Genomic DNA, 20,421 nt, shown 5'->3' with positions numbered 1-20,421 from the left:
TGTTTCACTCCTTTGGTGGCAATCTTGAGTTTGGAATCCTCCTTCTCTTACACTTCTCTCCATACTCCTGAATCCTAAAGAGATAAAGCTGAACATAGTGCTTTATCTTTTAAAACAACCAGTTTATTAACCACTTTACCACTGCTCACTGAGCTGCTACTGCGGCACAGTGGCTCGTTATCGTCTGGCGACGTAGACCTACGCCACCAGACATTCCCCTCTCTCGGGGGCGCGCTCCGGCTGTATTCAGTCACAGCGGGAGTCGGGCCAGGGGAGGAGAGGCGGTGATCACCGCTGCTCTTCCCCGATCGTCGGGGATCTAGTGTGGAAATCCGCCCGCTTGTGTAAACAAAGCAGGCGGATCTCCTAAGTGACAGGCAGGGTCAAATTGCAGGGTTCAGCGTAGCTGAACATGCGATCTGTCCCTGTGTCACTCAGTCACCTCCCCCCACACACGTTAGTAAGCACCAGGCATAAATTAACCCCTCCCTCTCCAATAAAAATTAACCCCTTCCCTGCCAGTGTCATTTTTGCAGTAACAGTGCATATGTATAGCACGACCGCACAATTGTCCGTTAAATTAACGCAGTGCCGAATCGCAAAATATGGCCTGGTCAGGAATGGGGTAAAATCTTCCGGGGCTAAAGTGGTTAAAAAAAAAAAAGCCTAACTTTTCTTTTTAAGAAGGTAGCTATCTAACCTAAAGGATATCCCTACAGGTCTGCAGAATTGTGCAAAGAATGATGTGATAGCAACATTTATATTAAGTCTAGTATAGATTATTTAAAATGTATAAAAATGTAAAAAATCAGCGCTAATTCATGTATGATTCTGGTTCCAAAAATAATAAATGGGCTAAAATGTAGTGTTAAAATCTCTATATAAAAATGGTGCAGATGGATAAATCCGTGTAGCAGGATAATCTTCAAATGACGAGTGAGATAAATCTTCTAATCAAAATAAATCCAATATCAAGAAGGTTGTTGAAGATATAACTCTAATATAATGATGTAAATAAGTGGTACAGATGGACAAATATGCACAAAACTTGTGCAAAAAGTTTTGTGCATATTTGTCCATCTGTACCACTTATTCACATCATTATATCTTCAACAACCTTCTTGATATTGGATTTATTTTGATTAGAAGATTTATCTCACTCGTCATTTGAAGATTATCCTGCTACACGGATTTATCCATCTGCACCATTTTTATATATAGATTTTACCACTACATTTTAGCCCATTTATTATTTTTGGAACCAGAATCATACATGAATTAGCGCTGATTTTTTACATTTTTATATAGTCTGATTTACAGTGGGGACACTGAATAGAATTGGCTGCTTTTTCTCATTGTATTGATATTCTATCATCTATATTTATATTTTTTTCCATTATTGCGGATTTTCACATTGTAATTTATTGGCTCTTCAGTCATACCCCGCACAGGTAGCGCGTTGGTCCTCGCTTTTACATAGTATAGATTATTAAACTCCATAAAGGATCAGAGGGTAAAGCCAGCCAAATTGGCACCTGCGCTGTCATTTGCGCTAACCCCAGATCCTCTTTATTGTCCACTATTTCCTTTTTATTGTCCACTGTAGCACTCAAGCCCTGATGAAGGAGAGTTGTGATCCCTGTAACGCTTTTGAAATACCTGCTGATCTTTTATCAAGATTTATTATAAACTTGTAGTGTTCTCATTCTTTGCATTATCTTTTAAAGGATCTGTCAGTTTTGAAATATCCTTCATCAATCAGTGGTGGTCATTTAAGACTATTCCTCCTATAGACCTCTCTTCTTCTTACTTCTTTCTCATCTCTTTGGGAATATATAACAGCAGTGTTAACGGAAAAAGCCAACATGCGTTTAATTGAAACAAATTAACAAAATATACAAGATACGCCAAAGGCCTCTTTCACACGGGCGTTCCGTATGCCTGTATATCATCCCATCCATTTGCGGATGATATACGGACATAATGTATGTCAATGGGATTGCGGATCTCAGCGGATGACCATCCGCTGACATCCGATTTGCGTCGTTTTTTGGAACAGAACCCTATTGTTCTTCCGTTTAAAAAACGGAAAGGAAGGAAAATCGGATGTCAGCGGTGTCATCCGCTGACATCCGCAATCCCATAGACATACATTATGTCCGTATATCATCCGCAAACAGATGGGATGATATGCAGGCATACGGACCGGATGACACAAGTGTCATCTGTGTCCCCAAAAAAAAAAGTGCCAGAGCGGATCAAAATATGGTCCGCCCCGTGTGAAAGGACCCATTCAGCAAAAAGTGACACATTATTCTTAAGACTGTGTCCCGTTAATTGTTCTGTATGTTGGCCCACTATTAACTTTTTACATTACTCCAAATAAACCACATTAAATAAACCATAAGAATAATTTGGCTTTGGTTTTTATGTACATTGCCATTACAGAGCCATTGCAGACCCTCAATGGCTCTCATGTGTACACTAAAAAGCACGTTTGCAGTTCAGAAATTCTGTTTACTATAAAATGCAAATAAGTCCATAAACGCAGGCCAGTCTATAAATTCATCACCCGAGGATGTTACACAAAGAGATACCATTTAATGTGGAGCAGATTATGAAAGTGATATTCTCAAAGGGCTTTGAGTGGTAAGGAAAGAATACTTCACCAATGCATATTATGTATGGATACCTTGCAGTACTTCTGCTAGCAGGTTATGCCAGGTTTGTATCAATTTGCTACTTAACCACTTCTGGACCGGAAGGATTTGCCCCCTTAATGACTTAAACGGACAATTGCGCGGTCGCAATAAAATTGATGTCCTTTTTTTCCCCCACAAATAGAGCTTTCTTTTGGTGGTATTTGATCACCTTTTTTTTTTTTTTGCGCTATAAGCAAAAAAAAAGCGACAATTCTGAAAAAAAAAGAATATTTTTTCACATTCTGCTATAATAACATTCCCCCAAAAAAAAAAATTTAATCTAATTTTTAACATCTTAGGCCAATTTGTTTTCTACAATTTTTTTTTCACCAAAAATATGTAGCAATAAGCATATTTTGATTTGCGTTGGTATTGGTTTGCGCAAAAGTTATCACGTCTACAAACTACGGGACGTTGTTCGTAGACGCGATAACATTTATGTCTTTTTTATATTGTGTTTTTTTTCTTTTTCTTTTTTTTACTAGTAATGGCACCGATCTGCGATTTTTAGCAAGACTGCGACATTGCAGTGGACAGATCGGACCCCTAATAATTTTGACACTTTTGGGGGGGACCAGTGACACTACTACAGTAATCAGTACAAAAAATATACATTGTTACTGTAATAATGACACTGGCAGGAAAGGGGTTAACACAGTGGGTGATCAAGGTGTTAAAAGTAAGCCTAGGGGAGTGTTTCTAACTGGGGGGGGGGGGGGGGGGGTTGTGTTCTTGAAATGATCAGAGACCTGTGATCCTATATAGAAGGATCACAGGAGCTCTGTGATCATTCCAGGGAGAAGAACGGTCAGCGGTGTTTACAATAGCTGACCATCTTTCTCTCTCAGTGATGACACTGCTGACATCCGATTTTGCGTCCTTTACGTTTTTTAAACGGAAGAAAAATAGGGTTTTGTTCCATTCCAAAAAACGGAACAGAACTGAAAGGACACAAATCGGATGTCAGTGGATGGTAATCCGCTGACATCAGCAATCCCATTGACATGCATTATGTCCGTATATCACCCGCAAACGGATGGGGTGATATACAGACATGCGGAGTTCCGCCCGTGTGAAAGAGGCCTTACAGAAATTCTCATACGACAGAATAAAAATTTGTAAGTGATGTAACCTATTGTATTTTCAGACAAAAACTGTACCGATTAAACGAAAATCAGGTATTGTATGAGAAGAATTTCTGTACTTGTACCATTAGATAATTTTACAACGACCTGTCCTGATCGGCTTTCAAAAGCTGTGAAACTTTTCATACGATTTTCGGATTGTGTGTACTTGGCTTTAGGTTGCTGATTGGACAGGAAAGGGGCAGCAGGAGACTGATGAGTCCATTCCTCTGCTCTCCTGTCTGCACATGAGTGCTGTTGTATGGGAGGTTGTAAGAAGCTGATATAAAAAAAACAGGTATTCGGCTAAATTTAAAACAATATTTTTAATGAAAACATAACTATGTTAATTGGTGTTTTTTGTTTCTGTACCTCCTTGGAATTCAGCTTTAATTAAGAGTTATGAATTCACGTTGCCATAGTGCATGTGGGACAGGCCCTCTTTAATTGTCATTCTCCAATATATAGATGTCTTCCTGTACATGCGAGTTGTACAATAAGCCTTTAAATCTGCGTTTGACCTCCTTGTTATTACCGTGAGCCCTGGGTATGTCAGAGGCTTTTCACCAAGCCGGGGTTATTAATCAGAGCTGACTTGCGTTATTGATCAGGGCTGCGGCGCTGCAGCTTCACGACACTCTGTTTATATATTGCTGTTTAATTTGCAGCCACCCTGCGTGCTCTCTATCTAAGTGACAACGATTTTGAAATCCTGCCGGCCGATATTGGGAAGCTCACAAAGTTGCAGATAGTAAGTAATTTATCTAAATTCCTGGAAAATCAATTCACTTTCTTGAGCCTTTTTGTGAGAGTAAACTTGAGTCAATTTGAGAAGTAGCTGGGTTTATTTTGCAGAAATAAACTACTGCGACTCGTAGCGTCACCCTGTCTTGTCCGTATGACCGTGTTCATCAACGCTGCAGGGAATGTTTGATTTAAAGGTCTACTCTGGGCAAGCAGTAAAAAGCACAGTTGAGTACAAATGGAAAATGTGTCTTATAATTCACAGGCTCCTATGTATATATGAGTGCACAACATACATAGGAGGACAATACGTTTTGCACACTCTGTCCGTTTTAAAGGAAAGATATCATTTTTTATATACCAATATTGCAAAAGGCAAGTTTTTAAAGTGCCCATACTAATAACTTCTTAGTTACATAGTTAAAAGAGAAGTATTTGAAATTATTATTTTTTTTTTTTTAGAATCATACTTACCTAAGTAGGTGCAGCATCGATCCACCGATAGCTTTGTTCTTAGTGCTCCCTGAGCAGAGAGTCAGTGACTGTCAGTCACTGGAATGCTGGGCTGTGGAGAGGGCGGGAGCGGCTGGCTCAGGCTCTCAGCGGCTTGCTGAGACGGGTGGCAGTCCAGGCATGTTCTCACGAACTTTCCTGAGCCTGGACTGGCTCTGTGACGTTTAGCTGACAGCGGGCTTCAGCCTGCTGTCTGCTAAAAAAGGGTCATTGGAGTGCAGAGGATCTCTGGCTGTACCTTTTCTTTAATCTGGTTGAAAAAAGACACAAGTCCATCCAGTTCAACCAACATAGAAAAAAAACTCCCACAAATTGAAAACCTTAATAAATACAATCCTATACCTACAGTTGATCCAGAGGAAGGCTAAAAAAAACCTCAAAGTATTATCTAATATGCTTCAGCAGGGGAACAAAATCCTTCCTGATCCTCCAACAGACAATTGGAAATTCACTGAATCAACTTTACCTATAAATATTAGTATCCAGTTATAGTATGCGCATTTAGGAAACAATCTGGACTTTTTTTAGTAAAAAATTACACATTTTTAATTGAGATAATATATATAAAAACCATAAAATCAAAGACAGTTTGACAGTCAAAAATATACATGTGGTTCAAAGCAGGTTTCTTCAACTGAACAGCTTCAAGTAGCGGCTTTGACCTGTTTCACCTTAATTGGCTTAGTCAGGAAGAAAATTAGTACCAGAAGCAGAACATCTAGAAATCTCCAAAAAGTACCGATTATGTGTTCCCAAAAATGGGGACCTCTTTATGGGGAAGCAGATGATTTGGACACACGAATCCCCATATATGTGTTTTAGCGCAAGTCCAGGGCAATGTATAGTGAACTGCAGAGGAGGTACAGTAAAAAACCGTACTGGAGCCTCGGTAGCCCATTTCTATCGGTGCACGCACTTTTATTGTCCTCGCATGCCTAAATATCGCACTGAGCTCAAGCTAAAACGCACATGAATGAATTTGTGTGTTCAAACCATCTGTTTGCTCTTAATGGGTCCCCTATTTTTGGTAACATATAATCTGGAACCTATATGGAGATTCCTTGGTGTTTTTATTGTCCTTCCTGATGAAGTCAATTAAAGAGAAACTTTTTAAAGCTGCTAATTGTAGCAGTTTGGTTAAAGAAATCTACATTGAACTATACAATAAACATACATTAATAACATTCACATATAAAAAGTAAAATAGAAAATAGGTAAGAGAATATTTCTTATAAGGAAGGTGGAATGATGTGGAGGAGTGTGTTTTAAAGAGAAACTTTAATGGTTAGGGGTCAATTGTGTATGCACATCAAAGGCAATCAGGGAGCACAGCAGTATATGGAGCCCATTATGGCCAGTAGCATGGCTGTGAGATGGAAGGGTGCGTAGTTATTGCTAGCACTCATTCGCCTGGAGCTCTTAAGATCTGTAAACAGCAAAGCAAAAAAGGATAGCCTAAAAACATACGAAAGCGAACCAAAGCTCCACCTGGTGGCTGAAGAGGAAAATACAAACATTCCTATGCAATAGTTCATATTTACTTGATGTTAAATTATTTAAAAAAATGTAGTCTCAGTTATAGTTATTAAGGCTGGGTTAACACATATGCTATGCATTAACCGGCGCAGTTCCTGTGTGGGTTCCCGCATTGCATATCTTTCACAGGCAGTTCACACTGTCCTATGGGAACTGCTGCAGGTATCAATACAGAGATAATGACACCCCCAGATTGGTTTGCAGATCGCAGTGTGAACTGTGAAATGGGGCAGGGATCCATGTGATCTGATTCCAAAGCGGATCAAAAAAAGGGACCTGCACCATTTTGGTCCGAATGCAATGCAAATTCAGCCATACAATCTGTATGGCTGAATTTGCATTGCACAGACATCGCATGTGATCTGCACAGCAATGCGGTGTGAATCACATACGATGTCTGACATTGCAATAGTGTGAAATCAGCCTAAAGAAAGGTGTATATAAACCTCTCCATAATTCCCCTTTAAGCACAGCTGACTTTGCTATATGTACATATGTAATTATGATAGTTTCCAGAACCGATTCTCGTATTTCATCTTGGTATTAAACTGTCTTCCTTTATTTGAATTTTCCTACAGATTAGTCTGCGGGATAATGACCTGATATCGCTGCCTAAAGAGGTAGGGGAGCTGAGTCAGCTTAAGGAGCTGCACATACAAGGAAACAGGCTGACTGTGCTGCCTCCAGAACTTGGTAAGTTCGGGTAACATTGCTTTTTAATCCTTTTTAATCATCATGCTTTGTTCTATTGCTTGCCGTCTGTCTAATTTTTTTTATTTTTTTTCTCACACTGTCCCAGTGTCCCTCTTCTGGCTGAAGCCAGATCACAGCAATATAAGCCTTTCCCGACCTGACCCCTTCCATTACCATTCTCTGACTGAGACTGGGGATCCTGGAGCACACCACACACTCCAAGCACTGCAGCTGCTGCTTTTTGTTATAGAGTTTAGCATGCATGGAGGAGGAGACCGGGGGAGCGGACAGACAATGCGAAGAGGGCTGCTTGGTAATCTAAAGTAATATTTGAGTCTGGCAGATGTCCAGGTCTTTATTAAAGTGAAGCAATGGCGGCCATAGCTTTTGCTGATACTTCCATTTCCTGTGCTCCCCCGAGCTGCTCTGCTCACCAATGAGAGGGAGGTTAGGCAGTGTTAAATCCAAGCCACTCTGTCAGAACAGAAATATGATCTAAAATTGTTGACTTGATACATGCAAACTCAAACTTGTTTTACCATCCAATGTGTTGCAACCATGGATCAAGCACGTGGTCAGTGAAATCAGGAATCCTGTATACCTGTTTTTGGTCAATATCTTGATGAGTATTGACTGCTGTGGCCCCTTAGCCACAACAGATGTCAATATGGTAGCTAGATAACACTGGAAGTCTTGTTTTGGGTTACCTATTGACCAAAAGAGATCGGTTAGGTTGCTGCTTAATTTAATAAAAAGGCAGGTGAACATTTTTTGTGATAATTCATTGGCATGTTTTATTCTATTAGGGCATGTTTACATGTCTTTTTGATCTCGGAAGTGCGATCCATGTTAAGATCGCTCTTTTGAAAGTATTTGACCAGCAGCGAGGAGGCCATAAGCCTGCCACACTGGCAAGTGAAGCTCTGCCCTGCCGCCCGCCACACTGGCAAGTTAAGCTCTGCCTCCCCTGACTGCACGCCCCTGCTGTACATGCTCAGTTTAGTGTGTATTGCTAGAGGTTTTTTTTTTGGGGGGGGGGGGGGGGGTGCATGGGATCAGCAAAGGGCCAATCAGCACTGTATAGACAGAAATTCAGGGGTCATGCAGCCTCATAGGATAGCCAGGGGAGGACAAAAACTACTCCTTCTACATGTTTGACCTGTGCTCGGCCGGACACCGATAGAAGTCACAAGACTGCTGATGAGAAAAGGTATTTTAGATTTTTATATGTACTAAACTAATTGCAATTGTTGACTGTGGGAGACGAAATATAGTGAATGCAGGAACCTGGGTTTAGTAACAATTTAAGGGAATTCCTTGCACCTCCGTCAACCCCCCCCCCCCCCTCCTGTCACCAGAATTAGTATCCCCATCGGATGATTTCACTTCTATTACTTTTTTCGGGGCAGCCCAAAATTTGTGATTTTTTTTTTCTTTTACTTTCATGGATAATGGTAAACAAGACAGTTTTTTTTTTTTTTTTTTTCCCATCTGTGTCTATTTGCATCTAATTGGGGAGATTTCCCTTCACTTCCTGTCCCATAGCTAAAACGGGAAGTGAGAAAAATCCTTCCAAAGTGAGGGAATCCCTGTTTGTCACCAAAAATTAATTTCCTTTCATTCTGGGTGATAACAATCTCCATAATAGGGGCACAGACCGCAACAGAAACCTGACAGGTGTTGTAATCCCTCCCCACTCCATCCAAAACTAAAAAAAAAGGTTTTGCCTTTAGTTTTACAATATGATTCTTATTTAGGGTCACAAAATGCTGGATTTCAGGCATGTGGCTACATGCACCGATGAAATACATACAGTATATGTTGGGAGTCATTTTAACCGGCCAAAGGGTGTTTCTGTCCAACCAGTCCTAAGATTTACATAGTTTAAAAAAAAAAAAATAATAATAATATTTTACTGAACACACCTAACTGCATCAACCCGATGGGGTTTTTTTTTTTCTTTTTTTTTTTATATATCTGCCTGGAGTTTAGCTTTAGCCCCGGTTCACACTACTGCGTGTGCGGGGTTCGCATGTCATGTCGGAGCGCACTGCTCCGACATGACATGCGATCAGCTGTGCGGTGCGAGTTTAGCCATACAGTTTGTATGGCTAAATTCGCATCGCACCCGCAGCAAACACGCACAGGAGGCATTTTTGCTGCCGCATCAGGATCGGATCGCACAGCGGTTCACACTTGTGCGATCCGATCCTGTGCGAACTGCACGATCGCACTGCGATATGCGATCAAACTGGGGGTGTCGTTAAGATTACATTGACAGCGTATCGCATATGGCAGTGTGAACTGCCGGGGGGTGCGTGTGCGATGCGGGAACAGGCTGCGAATTCGCAGCCTTCCCGCATCGCATCAGTGTGAACCGAGCCTTAAATTGTAGAAGATGGTGATAAAACAGATGCACAGAGTGAGAGCGGATTGAATACATTCTCAAAACATGAAAAGAATTGTGTGAAGGTGTGCGTGTATGTATGTTATTTATTTATATATATATATATATATATATATATATATATATATAATATTTTTTATAATAATTTTTTATATAAATCTATATATTATATTATTTTTTTATAATAACTTGTGTGTGTGTGTGTGTGTGTGTGTGTGTATATATATATATAATTTTTATTTATTATTTTTCGTTCGTTCATTGTGTGTTTGTTACAATGGTGAAGGCTAGAGAATGTTCTCATTGTTATGACTGCAGTGATTTTTGTGTGCGATTTAAATATTTTGTGCTACATAATTTTAATATGTTTAACATCTAAGGTAAAAAGAACCAAATCATAGGTCAACATTGGTGTAATAAAATCATACATGTAATTATTAATTGTGCTTAACATCCACTGGGTGTAATCTATGTGTATAACCTTTGTGAGTGTTAATACCAGTTTAATTGATGTAATACAGAAAGATAATTGACGTTTTAGATGGTGTAGTTGGTCTATCTCGTCCAGAATACTGATTAAAATTGAGAAGCTGTATTGATCAGCGGAGTTAATTAGCTCAGACTATGGTAATGAAAGCAGGTATCTGTCATGATTAATGGGAATGTCGTGTAACTCAGGCGATGTGAGAATGACAGTGTTGCAAAGTGTGAAGTCATTCTTTTTTTTTTTTTTTTAGCCATCAGTTTGGTTAAACCCAGATTTTATCTTCATCCATTAGTCTTTTTTTTATACTAGTCCTGAGATTTGTACTATGACCAAATTTCACCCACTTACTAGTCCAATATGCTTTATTTCCTGTATTGGTTTATTAAGCACCAATGTATACTAGGTGTTTTATATAGCATTTTGAACTTTTTGTAATGAAATCTTCAGCCAAACCGCTAAATAAGCAGTTGACAAACAACATAATGGAACTGTTTTAGGAACTGTTTGACAGACTTTTGCCTGTGAGAGTCAGATCTGTCATAATATACACAGCGGGTGGCCAGACCTGGGGACTCAAGAGTATTAAACTGCTGAGTGGTTTGGCTATCCAGCTTTCTCCAAAAACTGGATGTCCTTATTTAAGTGGACTGACCTTTTTTAGGAAAACCTATCTGGGCAACTTAAATTTAGTACATGATGAAAAAAAAAAGGTAAAACATAGCTTACCTTAAGTAAAAACTAAGTTTCAGATCCATCTGTCCAACCAGAAATAAAAGAAGCAAATCTCGAAACTTGAAAATACCTCTTTGATGAGAATCTCGTAGAATTAAAGGCAAAACTTTTTTATTTTTATTTTGCTAGAGTAAGGGAGGGTTATACCCCTGGAAGGTTTATTTTTGCCATCTGTGCCCCAATAGGGAGATTTACTTTAATTTCCTGTCCCGAAACCAAAAGAGGAAGTGAGAAGAAATCCCTGCAAATTAAGGGAATTTCCCTTCTGTTTCTGTACCAGGGACAACCCAAAATTTGGAATTTCCCTTTACTTTCACTTTTAATGATATTGGTAAACAGGACAAATGGAGAGCGTGAATCTCCTTAATGGGTGCACAGACAGCAATAAACACTAACAAGTGTTACAATCCCTCTCCACTCTATTTAAAATTTTAAAAAAAAGTTTGCCTTTAGTTATATTTTAAGGTCTAGAGGGCATAGAAACTAAGATTTGTTTACCTTAAATTATAAACCCAACACTTGTTTTTGCCCACATTTTTCATGAGCTGAACTCAAAGATCTAAGAAAACCGGGATTCATCCATGAAGAGAACACCTCTCCAAAGTGCTAGACGCCATAGAATGTGAGCATTTGCCCACTCAAGTCGGTTACGACTTTGAACTGCAGTCAGGTGGAGACCCCGATGAGAACGACGAACATGCAGATGAACTTCCCTGAGATGGTTTCTGACAGTTTGTGCAGAAATTCTTTGGTTATGCAAACTGATTATTGAAGCAGCTGTCCGGGTGGCTGGTCTCAGACGATCTTGGAGGTGAAGATGCTGAATGTGGAGGTCCTGGGCTGGTGTGGTTACACGTGGTCTGCGGGTGTGAGGACGGTTGGATGTACTGCCAAATGCTCTGAAACGCCTTTGGAGACGGCTTATGGTAGAGAAATGAACATTCAATTCACGGGCAACAGCTCTGGTGGACATTCCTGTAGTCAGCATGCCAATTGCACGCTCTCTCAAAACTTGCGACATCTGTGGCATTGTGCTGTGTGATAAAACTGCACATTTTACAGTGGCCTTTTATTGTGGCCAGCCTAAGGCACACCTGTGCAATAATCATGCTGTCTAATCAGCATCTTGATATGCCACACCTGTGAGGTGGATGGATTATCTCGGCAAAGGAGAAGTGCTCACTAACACAGAACAATATTTGAGAGAAATAGGGCTTTTGTGTACATAGAAAAAGCCTTAGATCTTTGAATTCAGCTCATGAAAAATGGGGGCAAAAACAAGTGTTGCATTTTTCATAATTTTGTTCAGTGTACTTCCAGACTGGTTCCTGTAGCGCTTTCTCCCCATGATCCAGCATTATAAAGTCCTGATGTCATTAACGCTAATGTAAGGTCAATAGATGTTATGACACAGTGGGGGAGGGGATTTACTGAAACTGGAGAGTACAAATCCTGGTGCATCTGTGCTTAGTAGATAATCGGCTTCTAACTTCGGCATGCTCAATTAACCGCTTTGCGACTACGCTATAGCTGAATGATGGCTATAGCGCAGCTGCACTTTTCACGTCCTCCTGTGCTTGCGCAGCCTGCGCACCCCCTGTGGCGTGCATCAGCAGTGATCTGTGTTTGGGGTAAAGAGCCAATCACTATGGCTCTTTACCACGTGATAAGCTGTGTCCAATCACAGCTGATTTAACAGATGTAATCAAGATTTGCCGGTTATCGGTAATCCTCCCCTCAAACTCTGAGGGCGCGAGGAGAGCTGAAAACCGGCAAATCCACACAGGAGACATCTGCAGTGACAATTAGTGTCCTGATGATCAGTGAGGCCCCAACAGTGCCTACCAGTGCTGCCAATCTGTGTCCATCAGTGATGCCTGTCAGTGTCAGTCATTGCCGCCCATCAGTGCCATATATTAGTGCCTATCAGTGTAGACTCCGTAGTGGAGAAAAATAACTTATTTATACAATTTTACAAATGAAACAAAAAAAGTTGTGTTCTTTTTTTGTTGTTTTTTAATTTTAACCACTTCCCGCCCGCCCTATTACAAAATGACGGCGGGAATGTGGTTGTGTTATCCTGACCAGACGTCATATGACGGCGGCAGGATAACACAGCTCTGGGCGCCCCCGGGGGGCGCGCAGAGCGGCGATCGGTGATGCGAGGTGTCAGTCTGACACCCTGCATCTCCGATCTCGGTAAAGAGCCTCTGACGGAGGCTCTTTACCATGTAATCAGCCGTGTCCAATCACGGCTGGTCACATAGTAAATAGGAACAGCCGTTGATCGGCTTTCCTTAGTTCGTGCCTGACAGGCACGAGTAAAGGAGCGCCGATTGGCGGCTCCCCTGACAGGGGGGGGGTCGGCACTGGTAATCGGATCATTGATTACCAGTGCAGACCCTCGGGGGGGGGGGGGATGCCACTAGATCCACCAGGGATGCCCACTATGACCCCAGGGATGCCCACTATGACCCCAGGGATGCCCACTATGGCCACCAGGGATGGCAATCAGGGCTCAGGGAGCCCCCCATTGCCCTCCCCATCAGTGCTGCCCACCAGTGCCCTCCCTATCAGTGCTGCCCACAAGTGCCCATCATTGCCATCCTTTAGTGTCGCCCACCAGTGCCCATTATTGCCCACCGGTGCCGCCTATCAGTGCCCATTAGTGTCCATCAGTGCCGCCTGTCAGTGCCAATCAGTGCCCACCAGTGCCGCCTATCAGTGCCCATTAGTGCCCGTCAGTGCCACCCATCAGTGTCCATCAATGCCGCCTATCAGTGCCCACCAATGCTGCATATCAGTGCCGCCTATCAGTGCCACCCCATCAGTGCCACCCCATCAGTGCCACCCCATCAGTGCCTCCTCATCAGTGCCTGTCAGTGCAGTCTCATCAGTGCTCATCAGTGCAGGAAAAAACTTATTTATTTACAAAATTGTATAACATAAAAAAACTTTTTTTTTTCAAACTTTTCGGTCTTTTTTTATTTGTTTAGCAAAAAGGAAAAAACCCAGAGGTGATCAAATACCACCAAAAGAAAGCTCTATTTGTGGGGGGGAAAATGACATAAATTTGGTGTAGGTACAGTGTTGCATGACCGCGCAATTGTCATTCAAAATGCAACAGCGCTAAAAGGGGAAAATTGGCCTGGGCGGGAAAGGAGGGAAGTGCCCTGTATTAAAGTGGTTAATTTTCAGGGTTTTTTTTTTTTTTGTTTTTTTAGCAAAAAAATGAAAAAACCAAGTGGTGATTAAATACCACCAAAAGAAAGGTCTGTCTCAAAAAATGCTAAAAACGTAGTTTGGGTACAGCGTTGCATGACCACGCAATAGTTATTCAAAGTGCTAAAGTACTGAAAGCTGAAAATTGGCCTGGCCATGAAGGGGGTGGAAGTGCCCAGTAGGCAAGTGGGTTAAGCTTTGACAAAAAAACTGGAAGCTGATTGGTTTCTATTCAGAGCTGCACCAGATTTTGCACTCTCCAGTTTTAGTAAATAAACCCACAAGTGACGGTCCACTGTCAGAGCATGGGGGAGCTCCATCTGCCAGGGAAGGGGAGGAACAGGTAGGTAAAATGCTTTTTACTCTCCCCTAGACCTGCATGAGTAGTTAAATTCCTGGCGGTGGGTACGCAGGCCCACTGCAAGGAGGACTTTTTTCAGATTTCCTGCAACTGGGCTTTACTTTTTCCTGACTTGGCCCTGCCTATTCCTACCTTCCAAAGCCTCTCGCTTATTCCTTTATTCTAATGGCTGCCCTTTCTATTTATTCACTTTACCACCGGAGGATTTTGCTGTCTTACGTCTGGGCCACTTTTTGCGCTTCGGCACTGTGCGAATTTAACTGACAATTGCGCGGTCGTGTGACGCCGAACCCAAACGAAATTTACGTCCTTTTTTTCCCACAAACGGAGCTTTCTTTTGGTGGTATTTGATCACCTGTGCGATCACTTTTTGCGCTATAAACAAGAAAAGAGCTTAAATTTTGAAAAAATAACAATATTTTTCACATTTTTTTTATATGAAATTCCCCCCCCAAAAAAAAATTAAAAATCAAATTTTTTTTTAATTTTTGGCCAATTTGTTTTCTGCTACCTATGTTTGGTAAAAAAAAATCACAATTAGCGTATTTTGATTGGTTTGCGCAAAAGTTATTGCATTTACTAACTAAGGGAAAGATTTCTGTCATTTTTGGTGGGTTTTTTTTTTTTTAACGAGTAATGGCAAAGATCTTTGATTTTTTTTTTTTTGCGGGACTGCGACATTGCGGCGGACAGATCGGACACTTGACTGACATTTTTGACACTTTTGGGGGTACCTGTGACATTACTACAGTAATCAGTGCTATACATATGCACTGTTACTGCAAAAATACACTGGCAGGGAAGGGGTTAATTTTATTGGAGAGGGAGGGTTTAATGTATGCCTGGTGCTTACTAACGTGTGTGGGGGGAGGTGACTGAGTGACACAGGGACAGATCGCAGGTTCAGCTATGCTGAACCCTGCAATCTGTCACTGTCTGTCACTTAGGAGATCCGCCCGCTTTGTTTACACAAGTGGGCGGATCTCCAGAATCGATTCCCCGACGATCGGGGAAGAGCGGCGGTGATCACAGCCGCTCCTCCCCTGGCCCGACTCCCGCTGTGACTGAATACAGCATGAGCGAGCCTCCGGCGATGCCCGCGACGCCCACAAGGGAGGAGTCCAGCGACGTAGGTCTACGTCACTGGACGGGAACGAGCCACTTTGCCGCAGTACAGTCAACGTGACTGGTCGGCAAGTGGTTAAAAGGGAGACTTTGTAGGCGTTAGAGGTGGACTAACTTGACTTTTCTAAGAAAAACTGTTAGTTGCATAATGATTCAGCCTCATACTGTATACCTGTTGAATGTAATGATTGTTTTGACATTCTGTTTTCACAAAATGTGACCTCTGATGTGGTTTTCATCAAATAATCAGTTTAAATTACCCAGGATGGTTTTAAAATTGGGGGTTAGGTCAGGGTTGACTATGAAGAAAGTTTGTATTTTGAATTTTCTTGGTTGTGATAAAGGAAAATTTAATTTATTTAAAAATATTGTAAGTGACTGTTTTGTGTGTGCATTGAAAATCTACTCACATACAAGTTTCTTGATGTTGTAAATTTCTGTAATAAAAAATTTAGCACCACTATTCTCGTTTCAAAAACAACCATGCCAGAAGCAAAAAGACAATGTGGGGTAAAATGGGCAGGCTGACAACAGAACAGAGTTTTAATAATTCATTCATCTCTGCAGGTATATGGTAAGAAAAATTTATTTTAAAAAGTTATTTCAACTTTGCTATTCACTGTGTTTGGTAAGTAAGCAAGCAAGCCGCAGGTACTATTCAGTGGGTAAAATAAGTACGTCACCATTTTTCATAGGTAAATATATTTCTAAAGGTGCTATTGACATTAAGGCCCCGTTCACATAGGGGCGACGCTACTTCGCACCGCGACCTCGGAGCGGCCGCCACGGACTTCATAACATTGAAGTCTATGGCGGTCGCCTCCTGGTCGCCCCAAAGAAGCTCCGGACCCTTTTTCTAAGTCGGAGCGACTTGTGTCGCTCCTATTAGAACGGGTCCGCAGCTTCCCTATGGGAGGCGACCTGTGAGGCGACCAGGTCGCCTTAGTGTGAACCGGGACTAAATGTTTGCCTCATGTCGATAATAAACCATGCAATCCATGCATACAAAGAAACCAAAACAAATTCATTCAGAAACAAAGTTATGTGTAATAAAATGGAATGGCACAGGGAAAAAGTATTGAACACTTGAAGAAAGGGAGGTGGAAAAAGGCATGGAAAGCCAAGACACCAGCTTAAATCTATCAGTAATTAAAAAGCAATCCTGCCCCTTGTCAGTGCAAATTAATATCAGCTGGTTCAGTCTCAACTGATGGCCTATAAAAAGGTGTCTCATTACAAAGGTGTCACACAAGAAACATCTCATTTTCAAAGAAGGAAAATAAAGCTGCTAGAATGGACCAGCCAATCACCTGACTTGAATCCAATAGAAAGTCCATGGAAAGAACTAAAGATCAGAGTTGATAGAAGAGACCCACGGAACCTTCATGATTTGAAGACTGTATAGAAGAATGGACCAAAATCACACCTGAGCAATGCATGCCACAAGTTTCTCCATACACGAGGCATCTTGAAAATGTCATTACCAACAAAGGATTTTGTACCAAGTATTGAATAATTTTCAGTTATCGTGTTCAATACTTTTTCCCTGTGTAATTCCATTTTATTACCCATAACTTCATTTCTGAACATATTTGTTTTGGTTTCTTTGTCATGTATGGATTGCATTGGTTGTTACCGATGTGGTGAAAATTTCATGCCAATAACATCTTAAGAAATACACTATATTACCAAAAGTATTGGGACAAGCCCTCCTCTGCCTGAAGGGCCTGCCTTTACATGCCCATGAACTTTAATGGCATCCCAATCTTGGTCCGTAGGGTTCAATATTGAGTTGGCCCACCCTTTGCAGCTATAACAGCTTCAACTCTTCTGGGAAGGCTCTCCACAGGGTTTAGGAGTGTCTCTGTGGGAATATTTGACTATTCTTCCAGAAGCACATTTCTGAGGTCAGCCACGGATGTGGACGAGAAGGCCTGGCTGTCGGTCTCCACTCTAATTCATCCCAAAGGTGTTCTTTCGGGTTGAGGTCAGGACTCTGTGCAGGCCAGTCAAGTTACTTCATGCCAAACTATGTCTTTATGGACCTTGCTTTGTGCACTGATGCGCAGTCATGTTGGAAAAGGAAGGGGCCATCCCCAAACTGTTCCCACAAAGTTGGGAGCATGGAATTGTCAAAAATGTCTTGGTATGCTGATGCCTTAAGAGGTCCCTTCACTAAGACTAAGGGGCCAAGCCCAACCCCTGAAAAGCAACCTCACACGAACACACTATAATCCCCCCTCCACCAAATGATTTGGACCAGTGCACAAAGCAAGGTGCATAAAGACATGGAGGAGTGAGTCCACATCAGTGCTTGACCTCATAAATGCGCTTCTGGAAGAATGGTCAAACATTCACATAGACACACTCCTAAACCTTGTGGACATCCTTCCCAGAAGAGTTATAGCTGCAAAGGGTTGGCCAACTGGGTTGGCCAACTCAATATTGAACCCCATGAACTGAGACTGGGATGACATTAAAGTTCCTGTGTGTGTAAAGGCAGGTGTCCTAAAACTTTTGCCAATATAGTGTATGTTTACCAAGAAAAATGGTGACATGTTCAATTCTTATTTTACCTGCTGTACAGCTGAAAGAAAAAGTATGTGAATCCTTTGGAATGATATGGATTTCTGCACAAATTGGTCATAAAATGTGATCTGATCATCATCATCTAAGTCACAACAATAGACAATCACAGTCTTCTTAAACTAAGCCATTCTGTTGTTGATTTACTTCTATGCTTTGGGTCATTGTCCTGTTGCAACAACCATCTTCTGTTAAGCTTCAGCTGGTAGACAGATGGCCTTAAGTTCTCCTGCTAAATGTCTTGATAAACTTGGGAATTCATTTTTCCTTCGATGATAGCAATCCGTCCAGGCCCTGACGCAGCAAAGCAGCCCCAAACCATGATGCGCCCACCACCATACTTCACAGTTGGGATGAGGTTTGGTGTTGGTATGCTGTGCCTCTCTTTCACCACACAGTGTTGTGTGTTTCTTCCAAACAACTCAACTTTGGTTTCATGTGTCCACAGAATATTTTGCCAGTACTGCTGTGGAACATCCAGGTGCTCTTGTGCAAACCGTAAATGTGCAGCAATGTTTTGTTTGGACAGCAGTGGCTTCCTCTGTGGTATCCTTCCATGAAATCCGTTCTTGTATAGTGTTTTACGTATTGTAGTTTTGCTAACAGGGATGTTAGCATTTGCCAGTGACTTTTGTAAGTCTTTAGCTGACACTCTAGGATTCTTCTTCACCTCATTGAGCAGTCTGCGCTGTGCTCTTGCAGTCATCTTTACAGGACGGCCACTCCTAGGGAGAGTAGCAGCAGTGCTGAACTTTCTCCATTTATAGACAATTTGTCTTACTGTGGACTGATGAACAGCAAGGCTTTTGGAGATACATTTATAACCCTTTCCAGCTTTATGCAAGTCAACAATTCTTAATCGTAGGTCTTCTGAGAGCTCTTTTGTGCGAGGCATCATTCAGATCAGGCAATGCTTCTTGTGAAAAGCAAAGACGCCCAGACGAAGTCTATTGAGACGAAACGTTGGCGACTCCAGACGCAACGTCCACACGTCCCCTGAAAATTAGCCGGCCTTCATTATCCTTTGCTACTTGGGACTGTTCGCGGGACGCCGCACCTTCATCCCCTGTTCTAGCGATTTGACAAGCCTGTTCATTCTTGATATATTGTGAGTAATATTTTTTAATAAAGTAGAATATTATTTTTTAAACTGGATTACGCTATGGGCTTCGCTTTTTTTCTTCCTACATATTCATTTATGTTTGATGAGAAATACTGAGGAGCACCAATCCCATACTGATCCCTTAGGCCCCTTTCACACATACAGTCCGTTCAGTTCATCAGTTCAGTCACGTCAAATGTATCAGTTTTTCATCCCTTTTTCATCAGTTTTTCATCCGTTTTTCGTCAGTTGTTATCCGTTTTTCATCCGTTTTTCATCAGTTGTTATCCGTTTTTCATCCGTTGTCGTCCGTTTTTCATCCATTGTCATCAGTTGACATCCGTTTTTCATCCGTTGTCATCCGTTTTTCGTCCGATCCGTTTCGGATGGATGAAAAACGGACAAACGGACAGCATGTGTGAAAGAGGCCTTACACGCTTCTTGAGAGGTGGTTTACTTGCATCGTTAAAGCATCCATCTAACACCAGATCTTCAGTGGTCCTGATTAACAGCTGGGAGAGGCTGACTCATTAAGTTGAGCAGCCAAGGAAATCTGGTAAGCTGCTTAACATATTCCATCACCGAGGTGTTCCCTTCCTTCACATACCCTGGGTGTCACAGGTTGAATCACTTCTTGGAATATTGTGCACTTGGATTCATGATTTCATTTTTCACCATTTATATTGGGACTCATTCATTTGGACACTCCCCCTTTTTTTCCCCCTTTTTTTCCCCCCTTTTTTTCCTTTATACACATTATTGGGATTAGTAGTTTTTTTTCCATTCATTTGGACACTATTTATTATTATTGTGATCATTAATATTTCTAGCGCCACACTTTTATGTTTATTGTTAATTTGAGTCACTGTTGGTTGATTTTGTGTTGGCTGCTGACATTTATCATTTATTCATCATATTAGCGTGGAAATTTCTCTATCTTTTATATATTGTGAAAAGCAAACCCAGAACTGGTGTGTGTGTTTTCATTGGGCAGGGCAGCTGTAACCAACACCTCCAACCTCATCTCATTGATTGGACTCCAGTTGGCTGACATCTCACTCCAATTAGCTCTTGGAGATGTCATTAG

At 41.5% G+C, this 20,421-nt stretch overlaps 1 protein-coding gene across 1 annotated transcript in view; it reads left to right on the top strand.

Annotated features, from left to right (window-relative positions):
• The window catches only part of RSU1 (Ras suppressor protein 1), a 281,415-nt gene that overhangs the window by 93,597 nt on the left and 167,397 nt on the right, over positions 1-20,421 (top strand). The window contains exons 6-7 of the mRNA XM_082257310.1: positions 4,495-4,577; positions 7,198-7,312. Coding sequence (XP_082113436.1) covers positions 4,495-4,577; positions 7,198-7,312 — 198 coding nt within the window. The remainder of the gene's footprint in view (positions 1-4,494; positions 4,578-7,197; positions 7,313-20,421) is intronic.

This window comes from Pelophylax lessonae (genome assembly GCF_965119305.1).
Source record: "Pelophylax lessonae genome assembly, chromosome: 5".
Taxonomy (NCBI): domain Eukaryota; kingdom Metazoa; phylum Chordata; class Amphibia; order Anura; family Ranidae; genus Pelophylax; species Pelophylax lessonae.
This window is presented reverse-complemented; position numbering and strand designations above follow the sequence as displayed.